The sequence below is a fragment of the Rhinoderma darwinii genome, chromosome 5 (assembly GCF_050947455.1).
Source record: "Rhinoderma darwinii isolate aRhiDar2 chromosome 5, aRhiDar2.hap1, whole genome shotgun sequence".
Lineage (NCBI taxonomy): Eukaryota > Metazoa > Chordata > Amphibia > Anura > Rhinodermatidae > Rhinoderma > Rhinoderma darwinii.
The window spans coordinates 286,583,938-286,599,266 of record NC_134691.1 but is presented as its reverse complement, the minus strand read 5'-3'; the positions used below and the strand labels follow the sequence as shown (position 1 = coordinate 286,599,266).

Here is a 15,329-nt window from a genome sequence, read left to right as displayed (position 1 = left end):
ATATGGGCCCCTCAAAGCAACTTCAGAAATGAACTGGAACCTAAAAAAATAAATAAATGAGGCAATACTTCGCTTCTTACATTATACTGATAATGAGCCGTGCCCACTCCGAGATGACCCCAGTTTTGACCGTTTGTATAAACGGAGACCCCTATTAGACCGTTCCAGTGCCCGGTTTTCCCAAGCATACACCCCCGAGAAGTGTTTTTCTATTGATGAGTCCCTGGTACATTTTAAAGGGAGGGTTCAATTCCGCCAGTACCTGCCAGGTAAGAGGGCAAGGTATGGCGTGAAGATGTATAAGCTGTGCGAGAGTGCATCAGGGTATACCTACAGGTTTAGGATATATGAAGGAAAGGCCACCCCCAAACCAGACTGCATCCTGGACTACAATAGGTACATGGGAGGGATGGACTTGTCAAATCAAGTCCTGAAGCCCTACAGCGCCATGCGGTGTAGTATAAGAAGCTGGCCGGGCACATCATACAGATGGCTTTGTACAATGCGTATGTGCTACGTCGATGTGCAGGCCAGAGGGGAACTTTCCTGGAATTTCAAGATCTAATCTTTAGGGACCAGGAAGGGGGGGCGCATCGTACAAGGGCAACACTTTCCAGGAGAAGGTCCCCAAACCGGTGGAAAGGGAAAGAGTCAAAAGAGGTGCAGAGTCTGCTATAAGAGGGGGATAAGGAAGAACACAATATACCAATGTGACACGTGTCCCGAAAAACCAGGGCTCTGTATAAAAGATTGTTTTAAAATGTATCATACATCCCTTGATTTTCAATTTACCCTGATGCACTCCGCACAGCTTACCCCCCTCATCTTTCCCTTCTGAGCCCTGCCGTATGCCCAGGCAGCTGATAACAGCCACATGTAGGGTATTGTCGTACCCAGGAGAACCCACATTACAATTTAAGGGGTGTATATCTCCGGTGGCGCATGCTGGGCACACTATATTGGACACTGAAATGGCATATACATATATAAAATTGCAAATCTCACACTGCACCATCTGCTGCGCATTATCTTTTACACAGTACCTGTGGGGTCAAAATGCTCACTACACCTCTAGATGAATGTCTTAAGGGGTGTAGTTTTTAAAATGGGGTCACTTCTCGGGGGTTTCAACTGTACTGGTACCTCAGGGGCTTCTGCACACATGACTTAGCACCAGAAAAGCTCCAGTAGGCCAAATGGTGGTCCTTTCCTTCTGAGCCCTCCCATGGGCCCAAACGGCAGTTTATCACCACAAATGGGGTATTGCCGCACTAAGGACAAATTGGGCAACAAAATGGGGTATGTTGTTCCTTGTGAAAATAAGAAATTTTGATCAAAAATGACATCTTATTGGAAAAAATATCATTTTTTTCAATACACAGCCCAATTCAAATAGGTGCTGTGAAAAAACTGTGCGGTCAAAATGATAACAAAAACCATAAATGAATTCCTTGAGGGGTGTAGTTTCCAAAATGGTGTCACTTCTGGTGGGTTTCCATTGCTTTGATACCTCTGGGGCTCTGCAAATGCAACATGGCACCCGAAAACCAATCCAGCAAAATCTGGACTCCAACAAACACATAGCGCTCCTTTCCGTCTGAGCCCTCCCATGGGCCCAAACGGCAGTTTATCACCACAAATGGGGTATTGCCGCACTAAGGACAAATTGGGCAACAAAATGGGGTATGTTGTTCCCTGTGAAAATAAGAAATTTTGATCAAAAATGACATCTTATTGGAAAAAATATAATTTTTTTCATTTCACAGCCCAATTCAAATAGGTGCTGTGAAAAACCTGTGCGGTCAAAATGATAACAAAAACCATAAATGAATTCCTTGAGGGGTGTAGTTTCCAAAATGGGGTCACTTCTGGTGGGTTTCCATTGCTTTGATACCTCTGGGGCTCTGCAAATGCGACATGGCACCCGAAAACCAATCCAGCAAAATCTGGACTCCAACAAACACATAGCGCTCCTTTCCTTCTGAGCCCTCCCATGGGCCCAAACGGCAGTTTATCACCACAAATGGGGTATTGCCGCACTAAGGACAAATTGGGCAACAAAATGGGGTATGTTGTTCCCTGTGAAAATAAGAAAATTTGATCAAAAATGACATTTTATTGGAAAAAATATCATTTTTTTCATTTCACAGCCCAATTCAAATAGGTGCTGTGAAAAAACTGTGCGGTCAAAATGATAACAAAAACCATAAATGAATTCCTTGAGGGGTGTAATTTCCAAAATGGGGTCACTTCTGGTGGGTTTCCATTGTTTTGATACCTCAACGCCTCTTCAAACCTGGCATGCTGCCTAAAATATATTCTAATAAAAAAGAGGCCTCAAAATGCACTAGGTGCTTCTTTGCTTCTAGGGCTTGTGTTTTAGTCCACGAGCGCAGTAGGGCCTCATGTGGGACATTTCTAAAAACTGCAGAATCTGGACAATACATATTTAGTAGTGTTTCTCTGGTAAAACCTTCTCTGTTACTAAAAAAAAATTGAATAAAATTGAAATTCAGCAGAAAAAATGAAATTTGCAAATTTAATTTCCACTTTGCTTTAATTCCTGTGAAATGCCTGAAGGGTTAAAAAACTTTCTATATGCTGTTTTGAATACTTTGAGGGGTCTAGTTTTTAAAATGGGGTGTTTTATGGGGGTTTCTAATACATAGGCCCCTCAAATCCACTTCAGAACTGAACTGGCACCTTCAAAAAAAGGCTTTTGAAATTTTCTTAAGAATATGAGAAATTGCTGTTTATGTTCTAAGCCTTGTAACGTCCAAGAAAAATAAAAGAATGTTCAAAAAACGATGCCAATCTAAAGTAGACATATGGGAAATGTGAACTAGTAACTATTTTGGGTGGTATAACCGTCTGTTTTTCAAGCAGATGCATTTAAATTCTGAAAAATGCGATTTTTTTGTAAATTTTCTCTAAATTTTGCAATTTTTCACAAATAAAGACTGAATATATCGACCAAATTTTACCACGAACATGAAGCCCAAAGTGTCACGAGAAAACAATCTCAGAATCGCTTGGATAGGTTTAAGCATTCCGACGTTATTACCACATAAAGTGAAATATGTCAGATTTGAAAAATGGGCTCTGAGCCTTAAGGCCCAAACTAGGCTGCGTCCTTAAGGGGTTAAACAGGTTCAATAAATGAGGCTGACTGTGTTTCCAGATCATATCATTTATATCAGTGTCCACACATACACAGATAAATTACTATTCAAGCCACAGCATGTAGATATTGGATGTGTGAGATGTGTGAACAAGGCAGAAGAGGTCATGAGAACCTGTTAGTAGTTTGTTAAACCTGTTACTACAAGCGCTGATACCTTAACATAGAAGGAACATTTTTCATGCTCAATAAAGGGTCTTTTATATACTTCTTCTGTTAGGTCCCTTTATGAATAGCCTGCTGAACGTAACCTTTAGGGTATGTGCACACACACTAATTACGTCCGTAATTGACGGACGTATTTCGGCCGCAAGTACCGGACCGAACACAGTGCAGGGAGCCGGGCTCCTAGCATCATAGTTATGTACGATGCTAGGAGTCCCTGCCTCTCTGCAGGACAACTGTCCAGTACTGTAATCATGTTTTCAGTACGGGACAGTAGTTCCACGGAGAGGCAGGGACTCCTAGCATCGTACATAAGTATGATGCTAGGAGCCCGGCTCCCTGCACTGTGTTCGGTCCACTACTTGCGGCCGAAATACGTCCGTCATTTACGGACGTAATTAGTGTGTGTGCACATACCCTTATACTGATTATCCCGAGGTAAAGTGCATCACAGATTTGCCCAAGCACAGTGCAGGCAGCAGTGCGAGCGCAGGGAGAGCTGCTTGTAATCTGCAGCAGCTTCTCCCTGCACAGGAAAATGTCCGTTTTAAAATTCTTGTCACTCTTCTTCTTGTGGTTTTTATCTTCTTTTTTTTTTTTTAATACAAAAAGTATAGCGGTATTTAAACTCCTTGCCGCCGCAGAAATTTTTCAATCTTTTTTTTTTTGTTTATCCTTTTTCATTTTTGTTTTTCCTCCTCGCCTCTTTAAAGCCATAACTTATTTTTTTATTTTTTTTTGTCGACATAGGCATATGATGTTGTTTTTTTTTTGCAGGATGAGTTGTAGTTTTGAACCCCTTCCCGCCCAGTCACGTAGTTACGTCGTCAGCGCTAATGTGTTAGCGCCTTCTCACGTAACTGTACGTGATGGTGATGGAGCGGGTTCAGAGACTGAGCCCGCACCATCACCAGCAAGTGTCAGCTGTATATTATAGCTGATATCCCACTGTAACGGCCAGGACCGGAGCTAGGCTCCGATCTTGCAGATTAACCACTTGGATGCAGCGATCAAGCTGCATCTAGCTGGTTTGTAGCCCGTCTGCATCCCTGCGCCGCTCTCAGGGGGATGCTGGTGCTTGCAATGGCAACCGGAGGCCTAACAATGGCCTCTGGTATGCCAAGCACAGAAGTCTTTTAGCCACTGCCCGGAGGCGGGGCCTAAAAGGTTTACTATCAGGGCCAAGAAGATGGCTCCGCAGCTGAGCCTGCGCCAGCATCCGCGGATCTCAGCTGTTCGTTACATCTTGATGTATTGGCCAAGACCGGCCGATTAACCCTTTAGATGCAGTGAACAAAAGCGATCACTGCATCTAGGTGGTTAGTACGCAGCCGATGTTTGCTATGGCAATGATCGACACTCGTGTTGTTGCCGATAGTTGCTATGGCAACCGGAGGCCTAACAATAGCCTCCTGGTCTGCCTAGTACGGAAGCCTATTAGGCCCTGACGGCAAGCGAAGCCTATTAGGCTTACTGTCCGTGAATAACTGACAGCTCTAATACACTGCACTATGTAGGTAGTGCAGTGTATTAGAATAGCGATCAGGGCTTCATGCCTTCAAGTCCCATAGTGGGACAATAAAAAAAAAAAAAAAAAAAAGGTAAAAGAAAGTTAATAAAAATTTTAAAAACTTAAAAAAATTCAAGTTAAAAAAACAAACACTACCTTTTTCCCATAATAAGCCTCTTATTATAGGAAAAAACTGAAAACATTAAAAATAAGTAAACATATTTGGTATCGCCATGTCCATAACGACCCAAACTATAATATCACTTTATTTCCCCCACCCCCGCACGGTGAACAGCTGTTTTTAGGTCACCACCCCTCCCAAAACAGAATAAAAAGTAATCAAAATGTTGCATGTACCCCAAAATTGTACCAATAAAAACTACAGATTGCCCCGCAGCAAATAAGCCCTCACACAGCTCCGGCGGAGAATAAACAAAAAGGTCTGGCTCTAAGAATATGGCGACGCAAAATGTGCAGAGTGTTCCAAAAGCGGATAAGATTGGGCATAGGGATGTCACGATACCAGAATTTGGACTTCGATAGCGATACTTCGTTTGGTAGTGCGATTTCGATACTTTGCCAACCGTAATAAAAAAAAAAGTTCTTCCGTTTTCTGATGTGGGGCACGAGGTGCCTCACATTAATAGTAATTAATCCCATCATGTTTCTCAGTCATAATGGGTTAATATGTAAGGTACATGATGAATTTAACCTCCATGTTCCTCACATTAATAGTAATTAACCCCATCGCACCTCGCTCCTCACATTAATAAGTCAAAGAAAGCAGTTTTTATTTTATTTTTTTACAGCGTACACATCGAAAATGATGCAAAAAAAATTGTTGTGCAGGTTATTACGGCCGCACCAATACTGAATGTGTGTATATTTTATGTATTGAGACTTATTTTAATGTTTATTGTAAAAAAGGTGTATTTTTTTTAAATTTAACATTATGTTTTTACTTTATTTTTAAACTTTAATGTACTGACATATATCAGATATATGCCAGTACATTAGCCTGTGTACTAATAGTACACAGGCAGTTGTTAAGACATACCTAAGTATGCCCTAACAGGAAATATGGTTAGACAGCCCAGGGGTCCTTCACTAGACCCTAGTCTGTCTGCCTATATATGGTATGTCCCTCAATCGCATCACAGGGATTCCTGTGATGCGATCCAAGGGGCATCCCTCCTTCTCATTTTCCTCTTGAATGCTGCAGTCAGCTTTGATGGCAGCATTCAGGGGAATAGCGGCGGAGATGAGAGGTTTCTCTGATCTCCGCCGTTGTAGAGCGGGGCTGCGGCTGTGTAATACAACCATTGCCCCGCTGCTGACAGTAAGGGCGTGCGCGTTCAGCATGAGGAGATGCGGCCGGCGCTGCACTAATGAGCGGCGGTTCAGGCACTGAGGACAGAACATAGGGGTGTTTTGTAGTGTGCCCGCCATGTTCTGTCTTCAGTGCCGCCACTTGTTAGTGCAGCGCTGGCCGCATCGCATCATCCTGACGGCATGCACTTGTCAGGAGCGGGGCAATGACTGTATTATACAGCCGTAGTCCCGCTCTCATACATTCATGTGAAACTATACTTAGCTGTGCGACTGCGCAGCTAAGTATCGAAATACATGAAATGGCGGTATCGAACCGTTTGGGGATGCACAGTATCGAAACAATATCGATGTTTCGATGCATCGTGCATCCCTAATTGGGCACCATTTATGAGTGCGACACTGGGCACACATCTGCAGATTATTATTTATTTACGGCATTATTATACCCTCTTATTATACCCTGATGTACTCCGCAAAGCTTACGTATACCCTGATGTTCTCCGCACAGATTACATATGCCCTCACATTATAAACTGATTACCAGCGAAACCCCAAACAGAACAACTGCCAAGCTAAATCTGTGCTCCAAATTTTCACTATGCACCATCCGCTGAGCGTTCATTTCCAATAAATAAAAAAAACTGTGGGGTCAAAACCCCTTAAATGCCTTGAGAGGTGCAGTCTCCAAAATAGAGGTCACTACTTGGTGGTTTGTTTTACTATTTGACCTCGGAGCCCTGCAATTGTGGGCCAATGCTGCGAAAATCACCAAAATAGGCCTCAAATGCGCATTGTGCTCTTTTACTCCTGAGCTCTGTTATATGTCCAGACAAATTATAAATGCCTTGAGGGGTGTAGTTTCCAAAATGGGGTCACTTCTCTGGGGTTTCTACTGTACTCTGGTACCTCAGGGGCTCTGCAAACGCGACATGGGGCTCGTACACCAATCAAGTAAAATCTGCTCTCTAAAAGCCAAATGGTGCTCCTTCTATTTTGAGCTCTACATGTGCCCATACAGCAGTTTAGCGCCAAATATGGGGTATTGCCGTACTCAGGAGAAATTGAGTAACAAACTGTGTGGTGTTTTTTTTTTCTCCTATTACCCCTCGTGAAAATAAAAAATTGGGAGCTAAATCTACATATTTTTGGGGAAATTTTTTTTTTTTTTCATTTTCACTGCCTAATTCTAATGAAATTTATGAAACACCTGTGGGCTCAAAATGCTCACTACACCCCTAGTTGAATGCCCTGAGAGGTGAAGTTTCCAAAATGGAGTCACCTCTCAATGGTTTCTACTGTACTGGTACCTCAGGGGCTCTGCAAAAGCGACATGGCGCCTAAAAACCAATCAAGCAAAGTCTGCATCCCAAGTAACACTCCTGCCATTCTAAGCCCTGCCGTGTGTCCAAACAGCAGTTTATGACCACATATGAGGTATTGCCGTACTCGGGAGAAATTGTTTCACAAATGTTGGGGTGCTTTTTCTCCTTTTATTCCTTGTAAACATCTTAAAATTCTATGTTTTTTTCAGAGAAAAGATAGATTTTCATCCTCACAGACTAATTCCAATAAATTCAGCAAAAAACCTGTGTGGTCAAAATGCTAACTATACCCCTAGAAAACATTCCTTGAGGGGTGTAGTTTCCAAAATGGGGTCACTTTTGTGGGGTTTCCACTGTTTTGGTCCCTCCAGTGCGTTGCAAACGCGACATGGCACTAAATATCATTCCAGCAAAATCTGTGCTCCAATATCCAAATGGCGCTCCTTCCCATCTGAGCCCTGCTGTGGGTCTAAACATCAGTTTATTACCACATATGGGGTATTGCCGTAATCGGGAGACATTGCTTTACAAGTGTTGGGGTGCTTTTTCTCCTTTTATACCGTGTAAAAATGTGAAAATTCTATGTTTTTTTCAGAAAAAAAGAAATTTTTACAGACTATTTCAAATAAATTTAGCAAAAAAATCTGTGGGGTCAACATGCTAACTATAGCCTTAGATACATTCCTTGAGGGGTGTCGTTTCCAAAATGGGGTAACTTTTGGTGGGTTTCCACTGTTTTGGCACCACAAACCTGACATGGTGCCTAAAATATATTCTAATAAAAAGGAGGCCCCAAAATACACTAGGTGCTCCTTTGCTTCTGAGGCTGGAGTTTCAGTCCATTACCACGCTTGGGATATTTCTAAAAACTGCAGAATCTGGGCAATAAATATTGAGTTGCATTTCTCTGGTAAAACTTTCTGTGTTACAGAAAAAAATGTATTACAGATACATTTTAGCAAAAAAAATGTCATTTGTAAATTTCACCTCTACATTGCTTTAATTCCTGTGAAACGCCTGAAGGGTTAAAACACTTTCTGAATGTGGTTTTGAATACTTTGAGGGGTGCAGTTCAGACCTGAACTGGTACCTGAAAAAAAAGAATTTTGACATTTTCTTGAAAATGAGAGAAATTGCTGCTAAAGTTCTAAGTCTTGTAACGTCCTAGAAAAATAAAAGGACTTTCAAAAAACGATGCAAACATAAAGTAGACATATGGGAAATGTTAACTAGTAACTATTTTGGGTGGTATTACTATCTGTTTTACAAGCAGATACATTTAAATTTTGAAAAATCATAATTTTTGCAAATTTTCTCTAAATTTTGGCGTTTTTCCACAAATACTGAATTTATCGAGCAATTTTTTTTAGCGAACATAAAGTATAATATGTCACGAGAACGCAATCTCGGAATCGCTTGGATAGGTAAAGCATTCCAAAGTTATTAAGTTGTAGTTTGACCCACGGGTCCTCTATCTCTAGTCGCATTCAGGAAGCGGGATACAAACTTTTATCTAGATGGTATTCTGTTCCATCCAGACTTCACATCATGTTCCCCAATGTTTCTTCACGTTGCTGGCGTTGGCAGTCCGATGAGGGTACCCTCCTACATATTTTTGGGACTGTCCAGTGTACCTTTTTGTCAAGAAGTATGAAGAATAGCTTCCTCCTTCTCTGACTTTTACATACTATTCACGCCTGCTTTGTAACCTGCTTCATCTGAGCGACATTCCCATGACATCCTACAAAAAATGTGATTCTTAGACACCTTGGTTAACGGTTCTTGTGCTTGTATGTCAGCTCTGTGGAAACGGACGGATCCTCCTTCTCTACGACTCCGCTTCCTCAAGATAGAGGAAATAAAACGCATGGAGGACCTCACTTCCCAGTTGAATGATCGACATGACATATTTTCCAACTCCTGTTATCATTGGATTGTTTACCAAGACACCTCACAATATAAGTCCATTTTAGCCGCCTGAGGTGATTCAGGACACATCTTTCGTTGTGGTGTGGCACCATGTTTCTGCAGGTGTGGAGTTCACCCGCCCCCCCCCCCCTTTTTTTTTTTTTCTTCTCCTTTCACCTCTCTCTTTTGTCTTCTGTACTTTTCTCCGTTCTTAATAATGATTTTGGATTACTGCGTTTGTATGTTTATAATACAAAAGTTTTCTCCCCCCCCCCCCCCCCAATGTTTTAGTTCTTTGTCCCTACCCATTGGGACCTCCCATTACACCTTTTTATTTCTGGATCCCCTCCCCCTTTCTTACAAATTTTTGGAAAAAGGTTAAATAAAGAATTTACTAAAAAAAAAAAAGTGACGCTTTAATGATGGTTTTTCCAATGTCCCTGTGAGGGCGTTATGCAGTATACTAATATTCAATGGCAAATCAAGTCACTACAATGTCTTGAAAACAATTTTATCTTTTCATATGATTCATCAGAACATAGCAGTAATATTGCCGTTTTTTTGGCCACACAGACCCTTGTGTCAGACCTAGGAGGTGTTGCTGAACGGTTGCCCTTTTACGTCTGTATCCTGGTGGATCAATATTCTATTTCAAGCTGTTCCAGTTACCATGGATTTTTATTAGATACATATATGAAATGGGCGGTGTTAGGGTATGTTCACACGGCCTATTTTCGTCCGTTTTTTGGGCCATAAACGGCCGAAAAATCGGAAGCAGAACGCCTCCAAACATCTTCCCATTGATTTCAATGGGAAAACTGCGTCCTGTTCTGACGGAGCGTTTTTTCGCTGCGTTTTTTTTACGCGTAAAAAAACGGCTGCGAAAAAGAAGTGCAGGACATTTCTTGGGACGTTTTTTGGAGCCGTTTTCCTTAGACCATTGGAAAAAGCTCCAAAAACGGCCGTAAAAAAACGCAGCGAAAATCGCGAGTGGCACAAAAAACTTCTGAAAATCAAGAGCTGTTTGCTCTTGAAAACAGCTTCGTATTTTGAGACGTTTTTGACTCTGCGTGTGAACATACCCTCACAATATTAGGATAATGGAGGCAACTTTTTTTTTTTTTATATCCTAGACAAATAATGAAATCGAATGCTCCACGTTATAAGTCTAGTCCTATGTGAGATTCATATATGAAATATTTCATCCACCTGAATATCTACATTCTTTGTCATCTTACTTTGCTGCTTATTATTTAGCAGACAAAGTACCACGGATAAGTTTACCCATCTTCAGGTGACAAAGTAAATTCTATATAACCATTCTCTTTTCCAGGTAATGCATATGGTAAGACATTACGTCGGTATCATGGCTGGGTGGTTAGAGGTGTATTTGCGGTAAGTGTATTATCTGTATGTTAATTATAGTTATTTGTGGTAACATTGAATTTATCATGACCAGTGCTATCCACACAAACCATTAGCTTTGTCTGTACTGTTTTAGGCCTGTAGATGGCAGCATAAAACAGTTGTTTGTTTTTGTTGTCTGTAAGGTCTTGTTCCCAAGGCCTCCATCTTTGAGGGAAGTGTTTCTGGAACTTTTTTCCAGTTCCTTTTTATATATTTTTTTTATTTTTTGTTTGTTTTATGAGATGACAAGATGCTCATGGTATTGTGCTTAAACTCACATTTTGGGTTGCCATTCAAAAGGGCGTGCCATATGGCAATTACTGCACCTGGTGGTCTATGTGCCACATGGTGACCCTTAGCCAGTCAGACTGGGTGGTACTGTCTTTCGCATATGGAGCACACATTTGAACGGCACACCGCAGCACAGTATTAAAAGCATTTTATACATATATATATATTCCCTTTAAGGCAAGGAAAACAGGAATGCGTTCTATCCCATCTGCTGCCATCCATTCCTGATTTTCCCTAAAATATATATTTTTTTAATTCCGCCTTTGGAAAAAGCCATTAATACTTATGTACGAATGTTTTTTGCACATTTCTTACAGCTGGCCTTAAGAGCAGCCCCAACATATGAGGGATTCGTGGCTGCCCTGACTGTTAAGGAAGGAGATGAGAAAGATGAATGTTTCTTTGACGCTATGATGAGGGACCTTAACGTTTACCTGTCCGCAATGGAGAAACAGCTAAATCTTTTGGACACTTTGTATGAAGATCATGGTCTAGAATCAGACGAAGTTGTATGACCAGTCACATCTGTCCAGTTCAGGGATTTGGGATGTTACATTTTATACCGTCCACTAGATGGGGGGTGAATGGACAGACTACTGGGGCTTCTTTATCTCTGTGTGGATAGAAGTCGCCTCCAGAATTTACTCTTCTGTAAGTCACAGTCCTGTTTTGTATGAAAGAATCATCTGATCTTGGAGGTGCCTGAAATGTAGCGAAAATGGACAACTGTGCTTCAGGATCGCTTCATCATAGTCTTAAAACGGTTTTATTTATGGATTTAATAATGAGATGCAGCTTTTTATAAAGACGTTTTTTACGAACATCAAAAATTGGAGTAATGGATCACAAATTGACTTGTCGCTATAGATCCTTTAAGAACGAAATCCAAATTTGTTGCTTATCTGAAGAGACCGCTTCCATGATCCACGAGGGCCTGGCTGGATTCAGTGGTACTTTTCTCAAAATGTATGTCAAGAGCTCCTTTTCCAGGCAAATTCCCCTTTTAAAAGGTCTCCAAACACATAGAGCAGCACTGCAAAAATAGCTTTTTTTTTATTTATTTTTTTATCAAAAGAAGTATTTATTTATACTTACAAGTTTTAACCTCTTAACGACTTCCCACGTACATGGACGTAGCAAATGTTAAGGGGAAGTATGGAGTGGGCTCACGGGTTGAGCTCACTTCATAGTTCGCGGGAGACGGCTGTGTAATACACCCGCCACCTTACTGCAAAGTGATCGGAATAAAAGATCACTTTGCTTCCGCCCGTTTAACCCCTTAGATTCTGTGGTTAATCGTGACCGCTGTATCTGAAGCGTTTGAATGAGGGGGCGGCGCGTTCCGACGTACCATACCCCCAGCTATAGGATTGCGGGGTGCTGAACGTCATCATGGCAGACTGGGGGCCTAATGAAGGCCCTCAGGTCTGCCGAGTTTGTACTCCTATGATGCCCTGCCTTCATAGGAGACTGTAAGAAACACAATATACTGCAATACATTAGAACTGCAGTATATCATATAAGCGATCCAACAATCGTTGGTTCAAGTCCCCTAGGAAAGTTCAAAAAACACCCCTTTTCACATTTTGTCCCTAAACTAATGTAAAAAAAATAAAGTTTAACTTTTTTAAGTCAAACTTTTTTATTTGGTCACCTTATCATGTGATCAAAAAAATCGCATGTACCCCAAAATGGTACCAATAACAACTACAACTCGCCCTGCAAAAAATAAGCTCTCACATCGCTCAATCGATGGAAAAATAAAAAAGTTATGGCTCTCAGAACATGGCAACACACATAAGATTGGTATCTCCTTAATCAAATCAACCCATAGAATAAAGTAAACATGTACTTTTCACCGCATGATGGATGGAGTAACAAAGAAACTCAAAAAAAATTTGTGCTCTCGCATTTTTTTGGCCATTTCACCTCTCAAATAATTTTTTTCCCCTGTTCTCAGTCCATTATGTATTTGGCTATGTTGAGGAAAAAATAAAAAAGTTATGGCTTTTGGAAGGCGGGGAGGAGAAATCTAAAATGAAAATTAGCCATGTCCTTAAGGTGTTAAAAGCAAAATGGGCATATAAAATCACATAAAAGTGCTGCACACCAAAATAAACCTTAGGTTTCGCCATGACTGCTTCTTCCAGGGCACACAGGGCGTGAGCATTGGTGTCAATTTAAATAGCCACAGGTGCGGTATATTCAATGCAACAAACAGGCAATTCTACAAACATTTGTAAAAACATTGCGTATTGTTAAACGCAGTGTATAACAATATGCAATGTTTTTGCAGTACTGTTCTATGTGTTCTGATATTTTTAAAGGGAAGTTTGCCTGGGAAAATAGCTGTGAATATCACTCCTGAGAGAAGTACCATGAACCCAGCCAGACCATCGCAGACCAGCACACACCGCGTCCTATACCTACCATATGATGTAAAGGAAAGTGGTGTTTCCCAACGAAAGAAATCCGCATGGTACTTCAGACCATTAGTGCGGTAAAGTAAACTGACTATATTTATATTGAAGAGTATCTGGATTCTCTTTTTCTTTTATATGCTCCGGTCTAATAGGATTGTGTATTGTTACTTGCCTTTTTCGGGCTTCCATGATCCTCAGCCACCTGTGAGTTTTACTATAGTTTATCTACCTCTGGTGGAAACTTGTCTAAATATCAAGGGATATAAGGCTTATGTTCTATCTATGTAATTACAGCTGTCAGGACGCTCTGTCTCCTGCTTTGTTGGCTATTGATTTTGCTATAGGTCTTTGCTTTATGAAGGGTATTTAATAAATGGGAGAATAGAATTCTTACTGCCACGTCTGCTGCTACTTTCTGCATACTTTTTTATAATTGGAGCCTTTTTAGTTTTGTGGAAAACGTAGTTATTTAAAGGGGTTGCGTGAACATTGCAACTGTGTTCTAGATTGAAGCAGGTCCGGCTACTAGATCAGCAGTTATCTCCTGTGGAAACTCCGGCTGGCCATGTTTTTCTGCTGCAGGGAAATTGTAATATTACATGGTGGCCATTCAAATTAACATGGTGAGTCAGCCAGAGCAAGAGCTGCTGTTTGCATCACCTCTCCACTCTTGCTTTTGGAGAGGAGTCTAGAAATCCAAAATGTCTATGAGAACCAGAACAGTATAAATTCGATGCCTCCCTGACGGTATTGCATGATGGATAAGTATCTGCTTGGATTTCTTAGCATTGAGGACACCATTATTCCTGACCAAATCCCCAACTCCATTTGCTGAAAGACAGCCCCAAACTTGCAAGGAACCTCCACCATGCTTCACAGTTGCCTTCAGACACTCCACTCATTATTGTACCGCCCTCCATCCCTTCGGTGAACAAACTGCCTTCTGTTACAGACAAATATTTAAAATTTTGACTCATTAGTGCAGACAACCCTCTGCCATTTTTCTGCACCCCAGTCCACATCAAAGGTATGACTTTTTGGCCGCAATTATTCCATGAAGACCACGTCTGGCCAGACTTCTCCGAACAGTAGATGGGTGTACCTGGGTCCCACTGGTTTCTGCCAATTGTGGGCTGATGGCACTGCTGGACAAAGATGTGTCTTTGATCTACTGCACTAAGTTTCCTTAGCCAACCGCTGAGTCTACAGTCCTAAACAATGCCGGTTTCTTTGTGCTTCTTCAAAAGAGCTTGAACCACATTCTTGAATCCCCAGTCTGCTTTGAAATCTTTCCCTGGGAGATAACTTGCTGATGCAGTATAAATACATTGTGTCTTGTTGCTGTGTTCAATCTTGCCATTGTAAGAGTAGCCTGGGTTTGGGAGAGCTAAAGGTACTCTAAGAATCCAGCCTCGGAGACCAAATCAGGATATCGATGCATCGGAGAGAAGACACAGACAAGTGCTTCGGTATCACATGTGGCATTTTCTGTAGAATAATGCCCCGTTCGGTTTATTTATACAGGACAATTTATGCCAAAGGGAAATAACATACAAAAGCAAATCGAAGACACACACACGATTACAAGTATAGCTTCATTGCAGAGGTAGCTTAACCAATTAGCTTTAGGGTAAACTACTTAACCCTTTGGTTCATTTCATACCATGGTGGACCTTTGACATGAAACTGTCTTCCACAAACTCACCTTTTGTAGCAGAGTTTGGCTCTTCCTCACCCAGGTTTAAGCTTCCTAAATAGCTGTTTCTGTTATAGTTAATGACTATATTTCA

At 41.3% G+C, this 15,329-nt stretch overlaps 1 protein-coding gene across 1 annotated transcript in view; it reads left to right on the top strand.

Annotated features, from left to right (window-relative positions):
• The window catches only part of PLEKHA8 (pleckstrin homology domain containing A8), a 46,973-nt gene extending 33,047 nt beyond the window's left edge, over window positions 1-13,926 (top strand). Inside the window, exons 13-14 of the mRNA XM_075827243.1 lie at window positions 10,752-10,813; window positions 11,434-13,926. Of these exons, the coding sequence (XP_075683358.1) occupies window positions 10,752-10,813; window positions 11,434-11,631 (260 nt within the window). The 3' untranslated portion in view covers window positions 11,632-13,926. The remainder of the gene's footprint in view (window positions 1-10,751; window positions 10,814-11,433) is intronic.
• Window positions 13,927-15,329: the final 1,403 nt, after the last annotated feature.